The 21,607-nt window shown below is 33.9% G+C and overlaps 1 protein-coding gene across 2 annotated transcripts in view; it reads right to left on the bottom strand.

The window, feature by feature from the left end:
• The window catches only part of Vdup1 (arrestin family protein Vdup1), a 200,897-nt gene that overhangs the window by 84,649 nt on the left and 94,641 nt on the right, over window positions 1–21,607 (bottom strand). For both annotated transcript variants that reach the window (XR_004757158.2, XM_035352386.2), the window contains exon 2: window positions 7,650–7,781. Coding sequence is in view for 1 of the 2 variants with exons in the window: in XM_035352386.2 (XP_035208277.1) it covers window positions 7,650–7,781 (132 nt within the window). In the remaining variant the exon portion in view is untranslated. The remainder of the gene's footprint in view (window positions 1–7,649; window positions 7,782–21,607) is intronic.

Raw genomic sequence — 21,607 nt, forward strand, 5'->3', positions numbered from 1 at the left:
ATTTTATAGTAAAAAACTATATATTGCACACATTTCAACAATATATTTATTCCAAAAGACAAAACCTATTTACGAACGAGTTTTTGCTTTTGTTGTGTATTTTGTTGTGTAAATTTCGTAGCGATCGCTTTAAGAAAGAATTCGAAGCATTGTTCCTTTAGAGATTTTGCAACAAATAATGTATTATTGCAGAAAATTCACTTCTCTTTATTTTAAGAAAATCCTAGAAACACAAATCTTAAAATAGAGTTTAAGACAAAAATTATTAGTTTTCTATAAAGGCCGTTGGAACTTGGAATACAACAAGCAAAACGCATACGAAAATGGTGACATTGGAAGCTGAATATTTGTCATGCGCATGGTTGCCTTAATAACTATTATGCACGTGGTTACCATAGTTTGGTGTATTCTGAAGTTTTAGCTATTTTTAGTAAGGTGGTTGCGGTAATATGTAAGTACCAGCAATTCTGATTTTAAAAGGATTTTGTTTGACAACATACAGATGTATCTATAGCTCAGGGGCGATATCAAACACTGCCCATTTTTCTTAGTATAACACGTCTATTGTATACAAAAAGAAATATAATTGAGCATAGTTAGGTAAATCGGTGTCTTGGATTTACAAAACAGACCTAATTTCATCATTTCAACATCTTGAAGATAACTTCCATGACAATCAATATATTATTTCAATCTGCCATGGAGACTTGGGGTGATGCGACATAGAATATCCATTTTCTGACGGATTGCATTTTTAAGGAGGTTAATGTAAGACGGGCTGTAAATGAAAACTTTACGTTGCAGAATTCTTCACTGAAGAGTCTGATGCCTATGATGACAATCAATGGGTCTCATTCCATTCCTAAACTTTCATACAATAGATATATTTTTATGCGGATATTTGAAAACTCAAGTTTGTTTCTCACTTTCTCAGCGACTTTAGTAACCTTAAAATTGAAATTTGCAGGGATTGTGAATATTTTACAGGACATTCTACATCGCGTCACAGCAAATATACTTGAGAAACGGCAGCAATGCTTTGATTGTCATGGAGAACATCTTCAAGACGCTGTATTGAAGAAGTGAGGTCTGCTTTGTAAATACAAGACATAGACAGATTTACCTAACTGTGTTTATTTGTACTTATTGTTGTATACAAGTACAATAAATGCACTGTCCAGCTTGGAAAATGAGTGACGTTAAATGTCGTGCTATGTGTATCAGGGTATAAATTCAATCCCAACAGTTTGAAAGAAAAAAGGTCACATCTCATAATAGAAGGAAGTTTTTCTCGTAACAAGGGAGAATGAATAACAGAAGCATTTATAAAGGCTTAAACAACAAATACAAAGCATATTCAAATTTTTAGTACTTATGGCCTGTATTATATATATTGTTGCGTACGTTTCGTTACGAAATGAATGCACAAGTCCGATGAAAAATGAAGAAAATTTATTATTATCACAACAAATATGATTAAGTGTCCTCAAATAATCGTGCAGTATCACAATATATCACAGTAGTTATCTTTTAACTACTCAAACGTTCAATAGAACTTAATTCAAAACAGCTAAAGAAAGCTAATCCGCGAATTCGCTACAGTCAACAAGAGCAGTTTTCTAAACAACAACAAACTAAGTAACTACTACGAACTCCAAGTGCCAAGTTACACTTATGCCGAGATTATCAAGCATTCTGCTTGATGTGTTCTGACTGTCATCAGATGTTTGCTCTTTGAGCGCTGAAAAGAGAATAAGTTCGAAGTGTGAGTCCAGAAGGGAAGAAGCTAATGGCGAAGGGGCGTGACCAGTTATCACGTGGGCTGCAAGCTGACTTATCATTGGTTGCGAGTCATCTGAGAAATACCTCGCTAAAATTGCAATTAAATACAGTACAAAATATATATGAAAGTAGAAATAGTAAAATTAATTATATAAATCAGTTTTCTAAATTATTTACATATGAATATTAGTCCAAGATCAATACAAAATTGTTGGAATTCACAAATTCGATTATGGAGGCCATTGACGTTCCAGGAAACGAAACGGATAGTTGTCAGCCGTCTGGTGTAATTATCCATGAATTTGGGAGTCTGGATTTCGTTCCTGATGTGTAGTTTTTTCATCAATTAATTTCTTGCACAGAGAAGGAATTCCAGATTCCTTAATGAAGATGACCAACATACTTAGTTGTTGGAACATTTGTTTGGCCTCTGTCATCATTTTCATAGCTTCCGGAGCGAGTCCCGTAGTTAATGCCTGAGCATATGATTTATTCGTCACTATACGTTCATTGAACGTTTTAGCTTTGGGAGTCACTTTCTGCTGTGGAAATTTCTCACATCCTTTATACTTGGCTGTGTGTCCAACTTGCAAACAGTTGGCACATTTCGTTGATTCAGATTTATCCTTTGAACAATTGTTTCGTGCGTCTCAGCGCAACGAACACAACGCGGCTCGTGATTGCAGTTCGCTTGCGAGTGGTGGAACCCTTGGCAGCGATAACACTGCGAGGGTCCCGCTCTGCTCTTGTAATCCTCAACTTTGATTTTCATTCCCATAAGGAAAGATTCTTGATGGATTCTCTTATTTTTGTCATTTCTCTTAAGATTAATGAGAAAGAGGGGGAGGTTGATTACATCACCATTTCTTCGTCTTTTCAATTGGTTGACACGGATGACGTCATAAATTTGGCGACTAATTCTTCAGTAATTTGATATGTCTATGTGAGCCGGTAAATGCCGGATTAATACTTTTAAATTTTTAGATGCAGGTAGCTCAAAACAGTGGACACTCACCTTTTCATCTTTCAGAATTTTCTGGACTTGTTTAAAAATAATTGGTATTTTTACCAATATCTTGAATCAGTCCTGGATTTGCTGACCGAAATAGTCACTTTCAGAGTATAGTCTATGCTTCTTTCAGAGCGCTCTAGCTTTATTCCAGTTGAAATTGGTATCTTATAATGAAGGGCGGAAGCCGTCCGCCATTCTTGTTAGGATTTACTGATTCCGGTGGAATTTCATCTATTTTTCCATCATCAATGGGTGCTGTTTCCATGGATTCTGGTTCAGCAGTGCTGGGATCATCTACACTACGAATTGAGAGGTTTTCCTCCTTTTATAATATTTTAAAATCACGCGCGAGAATTTTCTAGTACTTTCTCGAAATCAAAAAGAGATATTTATTAAATGTTACATGCACGCGCTCTTGTATTTTCAATTTTCCGGCTTAGCTTTCTTTTAATATTCGTCCCGCGCTGCACTGCGCAGGAAATAAAACCATTTAATTTACAATTCAACTAACATAAGCTTTTTAAATACCAAATTCGTAACACTGCCCCCTTCCCAAGGACTGCACGTCCCGGGCAGTACAATCCCTGGACAGGAAGCCAAACTTACAACTAAGACATAAGTGCAATACTAAGCATTACGTTACAATAACAAACAACATGAACAATAAATGCAATATGCAATAACTAGCTTTAAACAAATCAAATGCTAAATACAAGTCAAATCATATACACATTTAGAAACAAAAAGGAACATGGTATTACACTATTTATAAATATTTACACTACGAACTATGGCCACAGTAATGAGCTAACCTGTCGTAATGAACGACTTTAGGTTTAGAGTTCGAAGACTTACGAATCCGAACCACGACGTCATTCAGCCTGTTTAGGGCTGTGTACGGGCCATCCCAAGATGACTGTAATTTCGGACAGAGTCCTTTCCGTCGAGTCGGATTCCAGAACCCCACCTTGTCTCCTTCGTGGAATTGATGTTCAGCAGCTCTTGTGTCGTAGCGGGTCTTTGCCTTCTCCGTCGCCAAGTTGACTCGCTCTCGTGCAAAATTGTGCATCACTTCAAACCGGGCCTGGAGATCTTGAATATATTCCTCAGGCGATGAAGGAGCATCCGGAGGGCGACCAAACAAGAGATCACAAGGCAGACGAAGGTCACGACCGAAGAGCATCTGTGATGGGGAATAGCCGGTAGTCTCGTGGACAGCACTGCACGCCAGTAAAAACAGTGAAAATTTCTTGTCTTGTGTCTGTTGGTTTCTGGAAACCACTAATGAGAGGTTATTAAGGATGGTCCGATTGAACCTCTCTACCATGCCGTCCGACTGGGGATGTAATGGCGTCGTTTGGGTTTTGTCAATGCCGAGTAGTTTGAAGAGTTCTTTGATTACTGCCGACGTAAAATTCCTTCCCTGATCGGAATGTAACTGAAGAGGCACTCCCGACCTGGAAATCCAATGCTGTACCATCACCTCAGCTATTGTGACAGCCTCTTGATCAGGAATAGGGTACGCTTCAGGCCACTTGGTGAAGTAATCAATGACAACGAGTATGTATTTGTTGCTATCAGCAGTTCGTGGCAGAGGTCCCAAGATGTCAAAGGGAATAAAACCATTTAATTTACAATTCAACTAACATAAGCTTTTTGGTGCTACATTGGTAGACGGTTGCACGGATTTTTGGCGATTTACGTTGGCGCAATTGTTGGCGCTATTTTTACAATCATCAGCCATCTTGAAAAACGCTGTTTATACGCATAGTAAAGTATTCGTAACTTAAAAAAAAATAAATATCGTTAAAAGTAATGGATTAATTTTTTGTTGAAAATGTCGTTTTTTAAGATGGCAGGCAAGTGTAAATAAATACATTTACTATGAGTATAAAATACTAAAGTAATGTTATTATTACTTTCATACAGCAAAAAAGAGAATAAAAACGCCGCTATAAAAACATTGTGCCAACGTTTAATTGGATTAAAATATTACTGAAATTGAATATCGAATTAAAAACCATCATACCAACATTTAAAAGACTTAGAATATTATTAAATTCAAATACTTTAAAATACGTTATATAGAATATAATTAACATTAAAACATGTGACAATAATTATCTCAGCAATTTTTGAAAATAGTGTATTAATTTTTTTTAACAAAATTTGAAGTATACAATTATAAAATAAAAGAAAAATATGTACTTACATATTTTAGAGTCATTTAACCTGTTTTTTATTGATAAGTACCACAAAAAATCGGAATCATAATTGAATCGGCTCCTTTAACCATCTTCATCTGTGATACACATTTCTAGCACTTCATTGAAGAAGCAATTAGCGAGGTTTCCTCCAAAAATTTAAAATAAATTTCCTCTGACGCTATTAACAATTTATAAATAAATCTTTGATTAGGAAAGACAGGTTGGCCAAAATAGGGTCTCAAAGGGCAATTTTTTTATTCTAATACCAATAATTTTTGGTAATTACCAATAACAACACTCATCTTCGGACATATCCATTCCATTTGAAATCTGAGGAATTCGAAGAGATTAATAATAAAATTTTAAAATGGCGCGGTAATGCACAAATATTCAGTAACCAATCAGGGAGCTGATTAAATCACGCATAGAATTAAAATTATTTAAATAATCATTCATAATAAAATCCTTTTTAAAACAAATGCAAAATTAAATTGTATTTTAATATTTAACAGCCATAAATAATGTTTAAAACATTAGATTAAATTTATAGATATTAATAAAACCAATTACTTTTTAAGTAAGGTGAAGTCATTGAGCTATGTTGTGTCATTTTAGCTATGTTGTGTCATTTTAGCTAATATGTGAACATATCGTTGCGTCGCAACACAACAGCGGGTTTTTGACGTTTGAGTATAAAATCAAAAATCAAGACTGAAACAATCGTTACAGACAACGAGTTTTATATTACACTCTTCACTATTGATGCACACCACAAAGCCACTGCGCTGCTGGACCGTAAGAATACCAAATTTCATACATATAAGGTCCTGTGTCATAAAGACTTACAAGTTGTAATTAGAAGTCTTCCAAGCTTTACTAATGTATATGAAATTCAGGATGTACTAATTGCCGAAAAACTTCAGATAAATAAGGTCATTAAAATGACTCGACGCAGAAGCCTAGAAATAGTCAAAATGCCTCTATTTCTGGTCATGCTCCTCAAAACAGAGCACTGTATTGATGAGCAAATTGACAATGACAAATTTACATACTACTTATCTAATGCATTTCACGATCTCAGTGGAATCATATAAGCGCCGAAGAGGTGTTACACAATGCTTAGATTCACCGCATTCTTTCATGCTGAGGATCAGCAAGGTGTGTGAAATGCAGGAGTGATCATGAATGGAAATCATTCCATAAACGCAAAATAGACCCCCCCCCCCCTCTTAACACACGATGTGCCAACTGTGGATATTTTCATACTTCAAGTTTCAAAGGTTGCCCTGCTTAACCTTCTTCGTGAAAACACGACCTACGAGGATCGCGCAATCAATGACAGCAAAGTAATAATCAGGAAGCAGCCAGCTACCCATGTTGACGAGCTTTCCCAAAAATTTGAGAAAGCAAAAATCGTCGTTGGAAAACTTACAGCAGCCTTTGTCAATGCTTAATGAGTTTGCTGCTCTTAGAGGTAAAAGAGTCCCAAATTTTCTTCCGTCATCAGTTCCCTCGCCGTGAACCTAAGGATGTTCTAACAGTCAAACCCTAAATGGGACTCTTTCAGGATCTGGTAAGAGCGGTTTAGTTTTTCGCCGAAAACAAGAATAACGCGCAAACCATCAAAGTATCAAACAAGCATAGGAATTTTGGTATCAAACAATCATAGAAAGCGGGGAATACCTAGTGCTCTAGATTGCTGTGAGGATGTATGCTATATGATACACCAGCAATAGTGACGGTAGAGCAAACAACTACTTTAGTGGTACCGACAGTAACAATGAATAAGAAGTGCTTAACGTAGAAATATATTCATTTTGACGAGTAACAGGAATTTTTTTCTCAGAGTGTGTGTTAAGCAGTGTTTTCATTTTAGCTACTTAACCACCTCCAAAATGAAATAAAAGTATTATAAATATTAGACAAACTATCCGCAGTTTATCTTCGAAGAGATTCTTTGTTAAAATTTGGGGATACGGTTAATAAACGTGACAATGCGATAATTCTGAACATAATTTCTCAGTTATAAAAACATTCATTAAGTATATTATGCGTAATTGATGATATAGACGAAATAATTTGCGTGATGATTTTCATATATAACAGCTAATATTTTCTATTCCCCCCTCCCCATTGTTCAGGAAACATGCTACTAAAGACAGAAAACGTCTTTACTCTGTCCCCCTCTCTCCCCACAGAAACACTATATATCTGAAAGACATAAAATGTTCCCTGTAAAAGTTAAAACAGATTTCCTTCGATCGTCATGTAAGAAACTGTGGATACAAAGAAGATTTTAAGAAAATTTTCTATTTAATGTACAGAAGTTTCTTACATGACGTTCGAATGGAATCTGTTTTAATTTCTTTCAAATCTGAATTATGTGTTAAGAAAAATTATTAAAATTTGAGGGCTCTTGATATTTATTGCATTTTTACAAAATTTTCTAAACTGGGAAAAGTATTTAAAATATTAGACGAAAATAATTTACAAGTTCTTCGCATAAAAAAATGTCTTTTATTCTAGCCTACTTTCTTGCATTCTCATAATTTTGAATGCTTTCATTCTTAATCATATTGTTTTATAGTTGTCATGATCTCTTATTTATACATAACATGGAATTAAAATATTTCCTTTTAAAGTATTACCTCCTCTTCCATTGCTTTCTCCAAGAAGTTTCATCCTGAAGTCGATATAGTTTTCTTTGTCATTATAACTGCTACCACTACCTCTGTCACTAAGTCTTACAACACCTTCTCCTACTATATGGAAATACAGGCCTGAAAAAGGAAACAGAAATTGTTAGGAATACAAAATGTTTGTATTTTATATATTTATATTTAAAATTGAATAAGATTGTTAGTATTTTATATATTTATATTTAAAATTAAATAAAAATATTTGTATTTTATATATTTATATTTAAAATTAAATAAAAAATATTTATATTTTTTATTGCAGATAATTTGATCAAATTCGAACTTAAATAAGAAGCAAAATTCTTTATATAACTATAATCTAAAGCATTTGAAGTTCCTCTTTTGTAAAATTAAATATACATTTCTGCACTTAATTGGGAAAATGTTGCCCATTTCGCACCACAGCCAGAAAAGAATAATCTTTTGTCACTGTTTTTAACGCGAAAGGAAGTTACTATATTACAATTTAATAACACAAATTTTATTTTTCCTTAAACATTTATATGCTAAATATATGATAAATTAATGAGCACCAAAATTCCTCTATTTGTAGTATCTATTACATTTTTACTGGATTGAAGTAAAACATAGTTAAATTAAACTTTAGAGCTTTTAAATCGATTTTTTAATTGAGTGAATACTTGAATGCAAGGGTATTTTTAGGAAAGAACAATCTTTAGATGTCAAACGCTTCTTTTGTTTAGAAAAGCTCTTTAAATGCTACAATTAAAGACGTAAAATAAAATTAAATAGCATTCTGAACATATTGTTGTATGCGTAGGAGTTCGTAATAGATTAAATGCACACAGAACCGATGATAGCTTAACAAAATTTATTTTACCAAAAGAAACACTTTACAGCACTGGAACTTTCCACAAAAGTGCTTGTATAGCTCTTCTCAGTATAACAGAACAGAATCAGTAATTACCACTTCAAACTACTAAGAACGTTAAATGCAACACAATGCAAAGAACGAAGCTCACACAATTTCTCAAGCCAGCTCTGAACTAAAAGCTAAGAACTGATGCTCTTTCTGGGTTTACATAGTCACCCCCCGGCTGGAAAGCGAATACGGTTAAAGTTACATATAAAGCCCGGATATGGTTACAGTTACATATAGGGATCAATTACAGTACCAGTTACATATAGGGATCAATTACAGTACCAGTTACATATAGGGATCAATTACAGTACCAGTTACATATAGGGATCAATTACAGTACCAGTTATGCAAGGAACGGACTCAAATGCTGCCAAATGGTTGCCTAGTTTGCCCACTTTTGGTGGTTCATCGCCAAATTTGGCGAAAAAAATTAGTGGCCAAACCCATCGCCAATGTCCGAAAGTATAATTTAATTTTTTAAATAAAAAAGCCAATTACGATTCTCATGTTGAACATTTTAAGAAAATACAATTTTTATTTAAACTAGCGTGAACAAAATGAGATATATGAGATCAGTAGCTTGCCTGGTTTTTGCTCATTATTACAATCATTATCTCAGTAATGATAGTTCAATAATATACGATAAAAATAAGGAAATGAAAGTTAACTTTTCAGCAGTGAAATGGTCTGTTTTATTTTAATAATTCGGAAACGCAGATTTACCATTTTAAAAAGGGAACGGATGTTTTTCGAGCTGGAATCAAGTAGGGAAGCTAGGGGTTAGTTGTAACAGGGGTAAGTAGTAACAGGCGGTGGTTTAAAACATTTTTTGTCAAAATTTTCATTAAACGTTATTATTATTCCGAGCCCTATTATATAAGCACAATCAATATCTCACCTAAACAGGTAGTGAAAGATTGTGTGCACGTGCTCCATCTCAGATAGTTAATGGGAAAAACTATTTCGTAAATTTTGATTTAGAGTAAGTTAATTCATCTTTTTTTAAATGGTTTTACCTATTTATTTTGTCTGTGAGTTAAATTTTAAAATGCTGCTTTAATGCTTTTTACTAATCGTAATATTTTTTATAAATCAACATAAATGTCCTTATCAAACGTAAAAATTGCTTGTTTATCATAAAAATGCACGCAAGACTATTTCCTCTCTCGTATACAGACAATCTTTCATAGAAGATTTTCTGAGGACAGCTCTCTTTTAATTGCAATTCAAGAAGAACACGAAAATATTGATAAGGGCAAGTATCTTTTTGCATAGAATGAGTCACCTTATATCCACACGCGAAAATTCATTGAAGAAATCCCGAAGTCATGTGTTTCTCTTCTGCATGGAGTTATTTATTTTAAATTGATGCAAGAAATTGGCTAAATGTCTGAAATTCTCCTTTAGTGATATGTAAAAAATAAAATCTGTTAATCCGTGGTTTACAACAGCCCAATTCCCAAAGCTTGTATTTGATCGAATAAAATTAATTTATTAATAAGTTTCGAAGTTCTAAAAACCATCAAAAAGTGATTTAAAAAACTAGCCCTTTTATGCTTAGTATTCGCTATTAAGAAACGTCAACAGATTTTGAATGAAAAGACTGAATGTTAACACAATGAATATGTTTAGATACTTCAAGAAAAAGATCGGAACATTTTCAGAACTTTCGATATCAAATTATTGATTTTTGGAAGACAAGAAAAGAATAAAAGCGGTGATTGGGACAAATCTTCTTTCATCAGTTGCGATATCATCAATCACCTCTATCGATGAACTATTTTCTTCTTTTCTAAGCTTTTCCTTCAAGTCTCTTCAAGGGAGGGAGGAAAGCTTTTCAATTTGTTTTTGCTGATATATTTTTAGTTCCTCAGCGGAAATTAAAAGCTTGAACAGTCTGAAGTTACGTGGATTGTATTACGGAAGAGAATTTTTGGATAACAGGAAAATCACTTTCGCTTCTGGAAAATGTCGAAAAATTCAAATTTGAAAGTGAAACTTTCAATCCCAAATTAAGTCCCATTGATACCATAGTATCTATTTATAAACGTGTCAGAGCATTGTTTCACTATAAGCTGCAACTGAGCCAAGACTTTTTATCACTAAGTTAGGAGTTTGATAGCTTTTCATTAGAAAGCAAAATTTTATTAAATATAATAGACTACATTTCTGACTATATTGACCTTTTTGCCCATTATATTTTCTCATGTGAGTTTCAATTAGATTAGAACATGTAGATTCTTAACTGTAATGGAATTTACTCAGAATAAATTTTTCGTTAAATTATCATATGCGTCCAGACTTCCGATTTCTAAAGCATTTGCAGAAATCGAAAATATTTACATATATCTGAAGGTCTTTGTATTAAACTGTAAACAAAATCTATTTAATTTTTGCTGCGTTTTTTTGCTATTTTCTCACCCATCATTATCAAAAAGTAGTTTAGGATTGTGTAATATAGATTTAGGGTTAAACACAAACGTCAATAAAAATAATAAATAAATAAATAAATAAATAAATACATAAAAAAAAACTTTTGGTTTATTTTAGTCTTATTTTCCCATGATAAACAAGGGATTTGAGAATTCCATCTTTTTAAATTAATCAAGCATAACACAGAAAAAATATATTATTTTATGAGTTCATTTTTTTATACCAGGCTTAAAATATTTTTATTTATTCTCGATGGTTTAGCTCCCATCTGTAGCTAAGTGGTAAAATCACTGAAACTGGTAGCTAGACGGGCTCATCTACAAGGGAAGAGTTTTCCCCATGTAAAAAATGTCAATAAAAGAGAGCTTCCTTTACAAAAATCCTTCATAAAGGTAACATTTTTTTTAGGCAGATAGGTCTTGTCTGTTTTATTCGTAAAAGACAAAGTGAGTTTCGTTAGTTTCGTTTATTTGATTATGGCAATCTGCGTAAAGGGAGGGATGCCTTCGTAGAGTACTTTCTAGAGAAACCGCCTTGTATACACGTGAAGCATTAGGAAAACCAACCGAGTTCCAGTTGAAATTGAGTTTTAGTTAATCGAACCAAAGCATAGCAAATCGTGTTTCTGTTTCACTGTTATCATCAGTGTTACTCTCATAATTACAATTTTTATTGCTCTTCAGATCTGGACTATGAATTATTTCTTTGTCATTCAACAGTTGAAAATGTAGCTCGCTGTTTTCTACATTTATACGTTCTGAAATATTTTGTACAATTCTTTTATATCATTTTATGCCCTGAAATGTGTTTACGAATTCGTGGTCAGTGAGTGATGCTTTCATCCTTCATATTATATCACCGACATCTTCTACCTTAATGGATAACAAGAAGTTTATGGAAACACCACAAATAAAAAACATCTATAGGTAAGAGAATTCGAAAATATTACTGATTCTCTGCACTCTTTCTACTGTTACTTACATGTTCCGAAGAATTTCTTTAAAATGATTGATTTATATGATAGGTTTTGTAAAACTTACAAATTTTTTATTCACAAACTCTACTATTTGAAAACGAGCAGTAGCAACGCTTTTTGAAATAAAGCATTTTTATTTACAACGCGCGACACTGTTGCCACTCGAAAAAATGAGTGCGAAAATTAACGCTTTCAGCGTTCTAAATTAACATTTCGGCTGACTAAAATCGTACGAAGATGGGAATAGTCAAAATGGCTTTCCACGAATTTTTGGAATCGGTAATAATGTATTTAATGTTTGGCGATACTATTTTTATTTCATCGTAAAACTTAAAAATTTTTTATTAACAAACTCTAGGATTTGAAAGCGAGCAGTGGCAACACTTGTCGAAATAAAGCAGATTTTTATTTCCAGCGTGCGAGACTGTTGCCACTCGGAAAAATGAGGGCGAAAATTAGAGAGGTTTTAATTAATATCTCTGATTTCGGCTACGTTTGTTTCGTAAAAAGTAGACATCGACCTTTTCCAGGACCCAGAAAAGAATTGTAGAAAGTTTGGTGACGATAACTATAGTAGTGACTGAGTTATTAGCGAATAAACAAACAAACTTTCTTATATATATATATAGATGAATGGTACTCATTATATTTTTATAGAAGTCCCAAAAGGAAAATTGATTAAACTTTCTACACCGTTACTCCCATGCTTTGCATTTTGTTTCTTACTTTTAAAAGAACATTACATAATTATGGTCCGCAGAAAAGTGATTGTAGCGCCTGTTTGCTTTTGCCTGTAGGCTAATTTTGTATTTATTAATGAACACGTCGTAGCACAATTCCCGTCTTTTTAAATGCTTCATTGCGCAATGAATACGTCAGTGATATAGGGCTACACTAGATCTTAATATTTTACTTTTATAACCCTAACAGGCGTGAAGCGAGTTATCACTATGTCTGAGATAACTGACAGTCTTAAGAAGGTTATATAATAACCTTTTTATTAAAGCAGAATAAAGGAAACTACGAACATAACGGCACGCTCTTGTGCTACAATAACCACAACTGGTGGCTATGCAAATAAATAGAACAGTCAAATTTAAATTAACGTTGGACAGTAATAAAAGACTATATAGTTAAATACTATATTAAAAGCTGGCTCAATAGCTTCACCGGCACGTCAGAATTAAAGTATCGACAGCGAGAGATCGCAAAGCCGAATAATTACAACTGTTAGAGCTGGCAGGAACTAGCAAAGTAGCGCGCACACGAGGCTAGAAACACCCTCTATTTCAAAAATCAAAAACCTCAGCTTAGATACTCACAACTAATTTGCATACCGGTAAGGAATACGGAAAGGAGAAATTATAGTATTGGTTAATTAAAATAAGATACCCGACAAGATAAGATAACATAAGATACAAGTAAAAGATTGAAACTTTACATACATAATTTTACCACATAATACTGCAGTTACGGAATTCATTAACAAGCTGGACGGACAATTTATAAGAGCTATAAGTGGAAAAAAGAAAACCAGTTATATTTCTTAAAGAGATCCAATTTTTGGTGTGCATTTGATTATGGTGTTAAATATAAGTTTATGACTATGTATCCTCCGATCGCCAATAGATGGCAATAGTGTTTATTTGTAAAAAGAAACTGCGATGTCATAATTATGGATATGTATCAGTTAGTCTTTGGTGTTCGTCAATAAACGTTGTATGGAATAACGCTCTCTGTTTATTACTTTAAATTCGATCCAGACTGATTTATTAGAGACTTACATACATTTTGTTGGCAAAGCACTCCAAGGCTATCTGTCTAAGGGAAGGGATGCCTTCGTGTAAGACTTTCTAAGCAAAACCGGCCGCGTATGCACGTTAGGCATGGGGAAAACCACGAAAACGCCCATAGAGCCAGGCCGTTTGCGAGATTCGAGCCTCGGACCGAACTACCAGCGTAGAGCGACTTTTACCGCTCGGCCGCTTGTGGGTCCTCTCAATCTTCGGCATCCAACAGTGTGTTATATAATATGATACAGTTAACAATATTAAAATGGGTAAAGCATTAATATAATGAAAAGAGATGATTTGAATACTAATACAGGTATTTAGACTGAAGCTTATGAAATAAAAATTAAATCTCTCCAAATGAGAAGAAATAAAAATTAAATAAAGTGAAAGGAAAATTAGAAACAAAGATTACTGTATCGGTGAAAGCTAGAATTCTCTAGCCGGCAGAGAACAATCATAGTGACCAAACTGTAGAAATTAGAAAGGTCCGTGTGATTATTTCTACATAGGCCGGTACTGAACAATATGAACTGAATTTTAAGTTTCTGATTGCCTCAATTTAAAAACAAATATAGCAGATGATCATTCTAAGTTGAAATTTGCAGTAAATAACAAATCAGTGCTCATCTTTTATGATAATCATATTCTGTTAATATTATATGATCGTCTTATTTTTATCATCAGCATCGTATTGCCCCCCTTGCGAATTAAAGCAGCACGATGCACCTTCTTACCATTAAATTTTTGCTACCTCTTTGTTTTTTAATTTAATCATTTAATTGCGTTTCTGAGGGCTGTGAAAAGATAAAATGAAATATATTTGCTTCTTCACTTTTAACATGGAGCCTCATTAAATATGTTTAGTGATTTCAGACATCTGTGGATCACAGTCTGAGAATATGATGTTTTAAGGAGTAAATTTAGGAAGATAAATCTTGAATATTTTATCACATTTTGTTGATACATTTGAAGTAAAGACAAATGTATCAACCATAAGATAAAAAAGACTTAATTTTAGTGAAATATAAACCACAAAGCCTGTGCAAGAAATTCAGTTATTACTTAATTAAAGTTACATCTAAAATGAAATAAAAATACATTTTATAAGCCCAAACTATTCTAAATCATTAACGTACCTCAGCGGAGAAAAGTGAATAAAAAAATCAAATGTCCAAATGTCGGTTCCCTTGTATGGCCTATTATATCATATACATTTTTGCTGCATTTAATTTTAAACTGATTTCCTCGAATTTCATTACAGATATATTTCTCATTCAATTAATTCAGCATCTCGGCAAAACAAAAGTACATAAAAACTCAAAGCAGCTTCATTAAAAATTGTAAAATACAAAAAACAAAATAAAGTTAAAACAGTTTAAAAAATTACGAAGAGTTTTTACGCATAAACAAATTATTCGGCTAACAAGAAGGCGTATTTTTGTGTACAAAACTGAACGTTTACTTTTGGCCCCAATCGGCAAAAAGACACAGAAGGTGCAGGAACTGAATTCACTCTTCTAGTAAGAATTTCAAATGTAAACAAATGGCAGTTCGTTAGGCTTAACTCGCCACTTAAAGCTTTTAAATGACTGATAATTCTACAACAAAGCATGCAGATTAACTAAAGGCATAAAAACTTTAACCGGAACATAAAAACTACATTATTCAATTAATTTTAAAGCCAAAAATGCACAATTTACCAACATATAAGAATAAAAATATTAAGCTCATCGAGTCAGGTAACAGAGTGGGAATATATATATATATGATTGGTGCACCTGATTGCAACGAAACACGGAGTGCACAACTATATGTTATAGTAGTCCCATATGCAAAATTTCAACATTCTTCGGTTATTAGTTTTTGAGTTATGCGAGATACATACAAACATATGTACGCACATAGACGTACAAAAAATCTCTACTGAATCCATTTTACAATCGTTTTTGGCAAAAGCTGTCCTTTTCTGTCTGTACATTGAGATGTCACGCTAAAAAACATCGTTCAAATGCTTTCGAGAGCGGTTGAAACGGATATTTTTGTTGAAAATATGATACTCTAAATTTTTCGGGATTATGATACTTCCTTTACTTCGTATAAGAATTTTTTTTGTCTAATTTATTTTATTGGTTTGCATTCCAATAAATGTTTCTAAGCGAAAATTCATTCTTTAATTATATAATGGCTTCTACTGTCCTAAACATATACCATGGAGAGGAAGAACTGGCAATAAATTGCCTTACATGAATACACCTTTTTTTATTCATTTCCCCAATGAATATCCATTTATTTCCCCAACGATGACATAGCGTTTTCAACAAGAGACAAAATATCCGTTCAGTTGCAAAATTCCATCCGCAAAGCCAAATATAATCTTATCTATACTCTTGCGGAAAATAATGTACCCCCTTTTCTACAGCCTTTTTATTTTATTTCGTCCAAAATGATACATATCTGGAGAATTGCTTAAAGATAAACGCTCAACATTTCCGGTGGAGATTTTTCTAGCATTTCCTGAATGTAATGTGGTAATGTTTCGTCTATGGAATGGAATATAATTTCTTATTTTATAAAATAAGAGACTTCGAATTTTCAGAACACGAGGGATTATATTTTCCTTTTGGTTGTCTACTTTCTTGAATGTAACTTATCTGAGAATATGGTAAACTTAGTTCGTCCATAAAATTAGAAACATTTTTAATACTCCATTATCTGCTTTCTCTTCCCCTTCCCTCAAGGAGCTATTTATATTAGATCTGGCTGGATTTACGATATCTTTCTGCATTATAGTAATGCATAACACTTTTATATTTATCTAGCCTATTTCAGTACTCAATACGAGGAAGTATTACATACATCTTATTAACAACAAAAACTATTTGCAGCATTAAAATTGTTTTAGTTCACTTAGAAGATTGAGATTATTTTAAGTATGAAAATTATTTAGAAGATTGACCTCTTTCATTCAGCTTAGCGTACCTTTCTGTATTATTCAATATTGATGATTCACTAAATGATTTAAATTCAGAGTGGAAATGATCTGAGCTTGTCTCATACACTATTTGTTTTATCATATGTTATAATTCGATCCCTGGCGAATGGGCTGGCTTCATGGTTGGTTTCCATGGCTTTTCTCAATGTGTAGCACGAATATGAACCAGTTTCTTACAGAAAAATATATCCCTTCCCTCAGACAACCTTCTAGCACTGACCCATTTCTATAATTTGACCTACTCGCTTTTAAGTAAAGCAATTCAAATTTCAGAGTGCCATCTAGACGGCATAGTAGTTAGGGAAGCCTGCAGCACCGAAGGGCCCGGGCTCGAATCCCAGCGAATGCAAGGCTTGGATGTTTGTAAATGCATAGTATCTTTGCAGTATGGAGGCACTCTAAATATATGTCAAACCGAAAGTCCTCTTGAGAGGTCGGTGGTAGGGGAAGAGACATGGAAGACCCTTGGACCTGTCCCCCCCCGAGGGCGCTCTCCATTAAAATTGGGGGCGGAACTGAACAAATTCGTATTGTCACCTGCATAATGTTTAAGGCTCTTGTCAATTACAGACGCAATCTTGCTGTCCTTGCCACGATGAAATTCGTGGGCTTGTTCTGACGTTACTGTCAGACAAGTGAGATAAGTCTCAACACAAATTTCAGTGTAGCCTTTGAAGAACAAGAGCAACAGAAATTTTTCAATTTTAGTTATTAAAATAAATATTCCTTTATATGTATAGATGTTTAAATATTGATTTATGTTACGATTATTTTTACTTTTTGCATCTTAATAAATAGAACTGAACCATCTTTGAGGGATTTTCTTCCTTTTTAGTTCCTAGCATTTTTTCCTGTTTTATTTTTGCTGAAACACGAAGGAACAACGACTCCATACAATTAATTTGTATCTAAGGAACAGAGAATGATATTCTTATCAGGCTCTATAGTTATCATATAAGCAAGAACTAACGGACAAAGACTTTGAAATTACTTTGGACATTACTTTGAAATACTTGCTCATAAGTACTCACAATAATAAAATGTGAATTAAGAGTAAAAATAACAATATGTTACGAACCGAGTAGGTAATAATTCTAAAGGTTACGATAGTGCTTAATAAAGTTTGCACTTAACTTCATCAACTGTTTAATATTCATAGGTCAAAGAGTACCTGATGGAAAAGATAAAACAAACATTTATTTACTACCCACAGAATTGAAAATTTCATGATCTATAAGTTTCTATAATCTTGAGAATACTAATACAGCAACATTTTCATCTTCCGTAAAAGAGACATATTAAATTATTTAGTTATGATTTTCTGTTATAGTAAAGACAATTTCAGATTAATGGTTGTAATGTTAATCTACTACCAATAAAAACCTAAAAAATATTTGAATAAAACTCTCGGTTTATTTTCTGACTAAATTTTAAAGACAGATAATTTAAAATAACTATAAATTTACGATTTAATTAATAACGTTTTCTTGTTATTCTGTATAAACTAATTATTTATTCATATAAACAAGACGTGACTTATAATCAGCAGTTTACAAGAAAGAGACTAACTCATCACACAGGTTGTATAGGAATCAAGATCATGATGCTAGGTAAAACAGGTTAGTAAGTCTTACATTCTTAGCATAGTGTGACAGGAAACTCAACAAACTCTTAAAGGCTAGACTAGAAGAGAAACACGCTAATGTAACAATCAAAATCGTAAAAACAACCTTGTATTTAGCGTAAGTATATTGAAACACTCAATCGATTTCGAGGGCAGCTAAAGGTCCCTCCTCATCAGAAGAAAGAAATACCTAGAGAGAAGAAAATACAGGAGTCACAGAAACACGTGGTCCTTATTAGCACTGCACGTGGTTATAACTAGATTTTTAATCAGAGTTGCACTGGCCGCCTACTTTTACTGAGCCAGGCTATCTAATCAAACATCTAACACAAAGGACAAGGAAAAATTAGCGAAGTTAAAAATAGGGAGCGAAGGGCAACTGCACCTTCACGCTCAAAATCTGAACTTCGAATAATGGAAAGCAACCACTGAACGGATTTTTATACCCTCTGGTAGTACCAAACGCGAGGAGGTAACACCATCTATCGGCAAAAATAACTGAATTAAGGTAGTAGAATTTTAAAGGCATTAGGAAGGACTGGATTGGACTCCAAATCATTAACTAAACATGCTAAATCTTTGTAAATATGAAAAGCCTCAAGAAAATCCAAATCACCTATGGAAGAAGCCTTTTGGATAATTTTTGCAGACCCAAAGTCAAAATTATGGTTAAATGTCCAACTATGATACGCAATTGAAGACTTGTTAATTTCGTCTTTTCTGACATAAGATTCATGTTTCTTGATACGAAACTTCAACGCTCTTTTTGTTTGGCCAATATATCTTAAACCACACTGGCACGATATACTTTAAATTCCCCAAGAATTCAAGACAGAAACGCAATCTTTTAGAATCGAAGGGTGAATTTTATTAATAGGGGAGAAACCGACTTGAAAATTAAATTTCTGGAGAATCCGTGCAATTTTATAGCTAACAGAAGGATAAAATGGAAGCACGAGAAGGTCATTGAGAGGATTACCCATAGCCAATCCTTCAACTTGACGAAAATATGCATTTTGGAAAACAAAGTGGGTTTGACTTAGAGAGACTTTAGTAAGCAAAACCATCTCATTAATTTCAGTATGTGTGAAGTGAAATTCCCGAAGCCTAGTTTCAAGACAATTTAGTGCTCCTTCGACCGGAACATTAGTAAACAGTGATTTGACATCAAATGAAACGAAGTGGAGAAATATTTTTAAGTTTATCAATGACTTCAACAGAATTTTTTACAGTGTGAATATTGTTAGCAAGTAGAGGAGAAAATCTGGAAACTAAATATTTGGCCAAAGGATATGAAGTAGTACCTATGTTGGAAACAATTGGTCGAAAAGGAATACCGGTTTTGTGGACTTTTGGAAGAGCATAAAGCCTAGCGCAATTAGTAATAGGTGGAATAAGTGATTTCTTCAACTGCGTTGGCAGAATAATAATAATAAAAAATTCTGTTGAAGTCATTGATAAACTTAAAAATATTTCTCCACTTCGTTCCATTATGGTTTCATTTCCTTTATGGATTTTGAGCGTGAAGGTGCAGTTGCCCCTCGCTCCCTATTTTTAACTTCACTAATTTTTCCTTGTCCTTTGTGTTAGATGTTTGATCAGATAGCCTGGCTCAGTAAAAGTAGGCGGCCAGTGTAACACTGATTAAAAATCCGTTTAGAACCACGTGCAGTGCTGATAAGGACCACGTGTTTCTGAGACACCTCCCCTTTATTTTTCTTCTTTCTAGGTATTTCTTTCTCCTGATGAGGAGGGACCTTTAGCTGCCCTCGAAATCGATTGAGTGTTTCAATATACTTACGCTAAATACAAGGTTGTTTTTACGATTTTGATTCTTATAGGCTAGTATCTATTTCTGCAGTGTTCTCACGCTTGTTACAGAGCTAGATAGGAAGGTAAACGTTCATTGGGCACTTAATCACAATTTTAACTTGATTCTGGAAAAATTATCCATAAAGCTTCTTCATTTATTGAAGTGGATTTCTCTAGAGCGTTTTACATTCATAAAAAATTTATCTTCTTTAGTTAGTGACATTAATACAACTGAGTCTTTCGGTACTCTTTAAGAATTCTAACATCTTAATTTTTTTCGCATTCCATTACTATTTTTGTTGAAAGATGGAGCTACATTCGTGTTCTCTTTTCTCCACCCATTGCGTTCAATATAAAAGCGCTGGCCCTTCCTCTCACTTTACAAACATCAAGCAGCTTTCTTGGGTCTACATTTGGGAGTGTGACCCCCACCACTTGACTTTGAACTGCACAACTTTGTGCCTTTTTCTAATTTGTTAGGACTCTTAGTATTGTTCCTGAAGTTTTTCTGCTTAGGGCATGATGGTCACTCAATTATACTATTGCTCTAGAATATTTATATTATTTATTGTACATGCATTTCGTGACTTACTTTTTTTAATAGAAACGAACCGAGCCTACCTGACGTGTCTACTTGCTCACGTTACCATGGTTATTCTCTTTTCCTACACTTGTTCATCATGGACTCAGATCTTGCATTTATCTACTTCAAGGCCCGCAGTGGGTAACAATTTAGGACAGACAGAAGACGTCGTGCAATACGTGCACGACAATCGCGGCGCATCATCGGAAGTTGGAATTGGAAACTCACTTTGCAATTTTTTTTTTGGGGGGGGAATTCCTGAAGAAGGGGGTGTTCATTCCCTTTTCCACTCTTATGAAAGAAGATGAGCGCCTGGAAGCGATCCCGAGCGTTGATTTTCCGCAGCTCAGCGTCAAAGCCGAACAGGTGGACGAGAGCGGCTCCGACAACCAAGCCAATGCACCTGCTATTTCTAGAGTGACCTAGCTTGATATCATAGATGAAAAATTCATAAATCTACAGGCTGAATATACGCATTACAAATGGCTTTGAATTTGAAGATGGCTTCGAATTTGAAGAAACATAGTGATCCAGACGACCTGATACTGCCATCGACCGAATTTGAGATCTTATAAAGCAAGTTAAGGCCAAGCTGGAGTTTAAAAGAAGGGAGTACTGAAGTTTTATAATGCATGCTTTCCTTAATGTTACTATTAAATTATCGCTCTAAACGCCAAAGTAATAGTGCCCTACATGATTTTGATAATAAGAACGAGATATTAAGATAATAAGATTACGAGGGATTTATTTTGCCTACTAAAACAGCAAAATTCCTCAAGTGCGATTGTGCAAAAAAATGACTTCGATAAAT

This window comes from Stegodyphus dumicola, chromosome 2, assembly GCF_044657685.1.
Source record: "Stegodyphus dumicola isolate Sdum_Otavi_A_Nest chromosome 2, ASM4465768v1".
NCBI lineage: Eukaryota > Metazoa > Arthropoda > Arachnida > Araneae > Eresidae > Stegodyphus > Stegodyphus dumicola.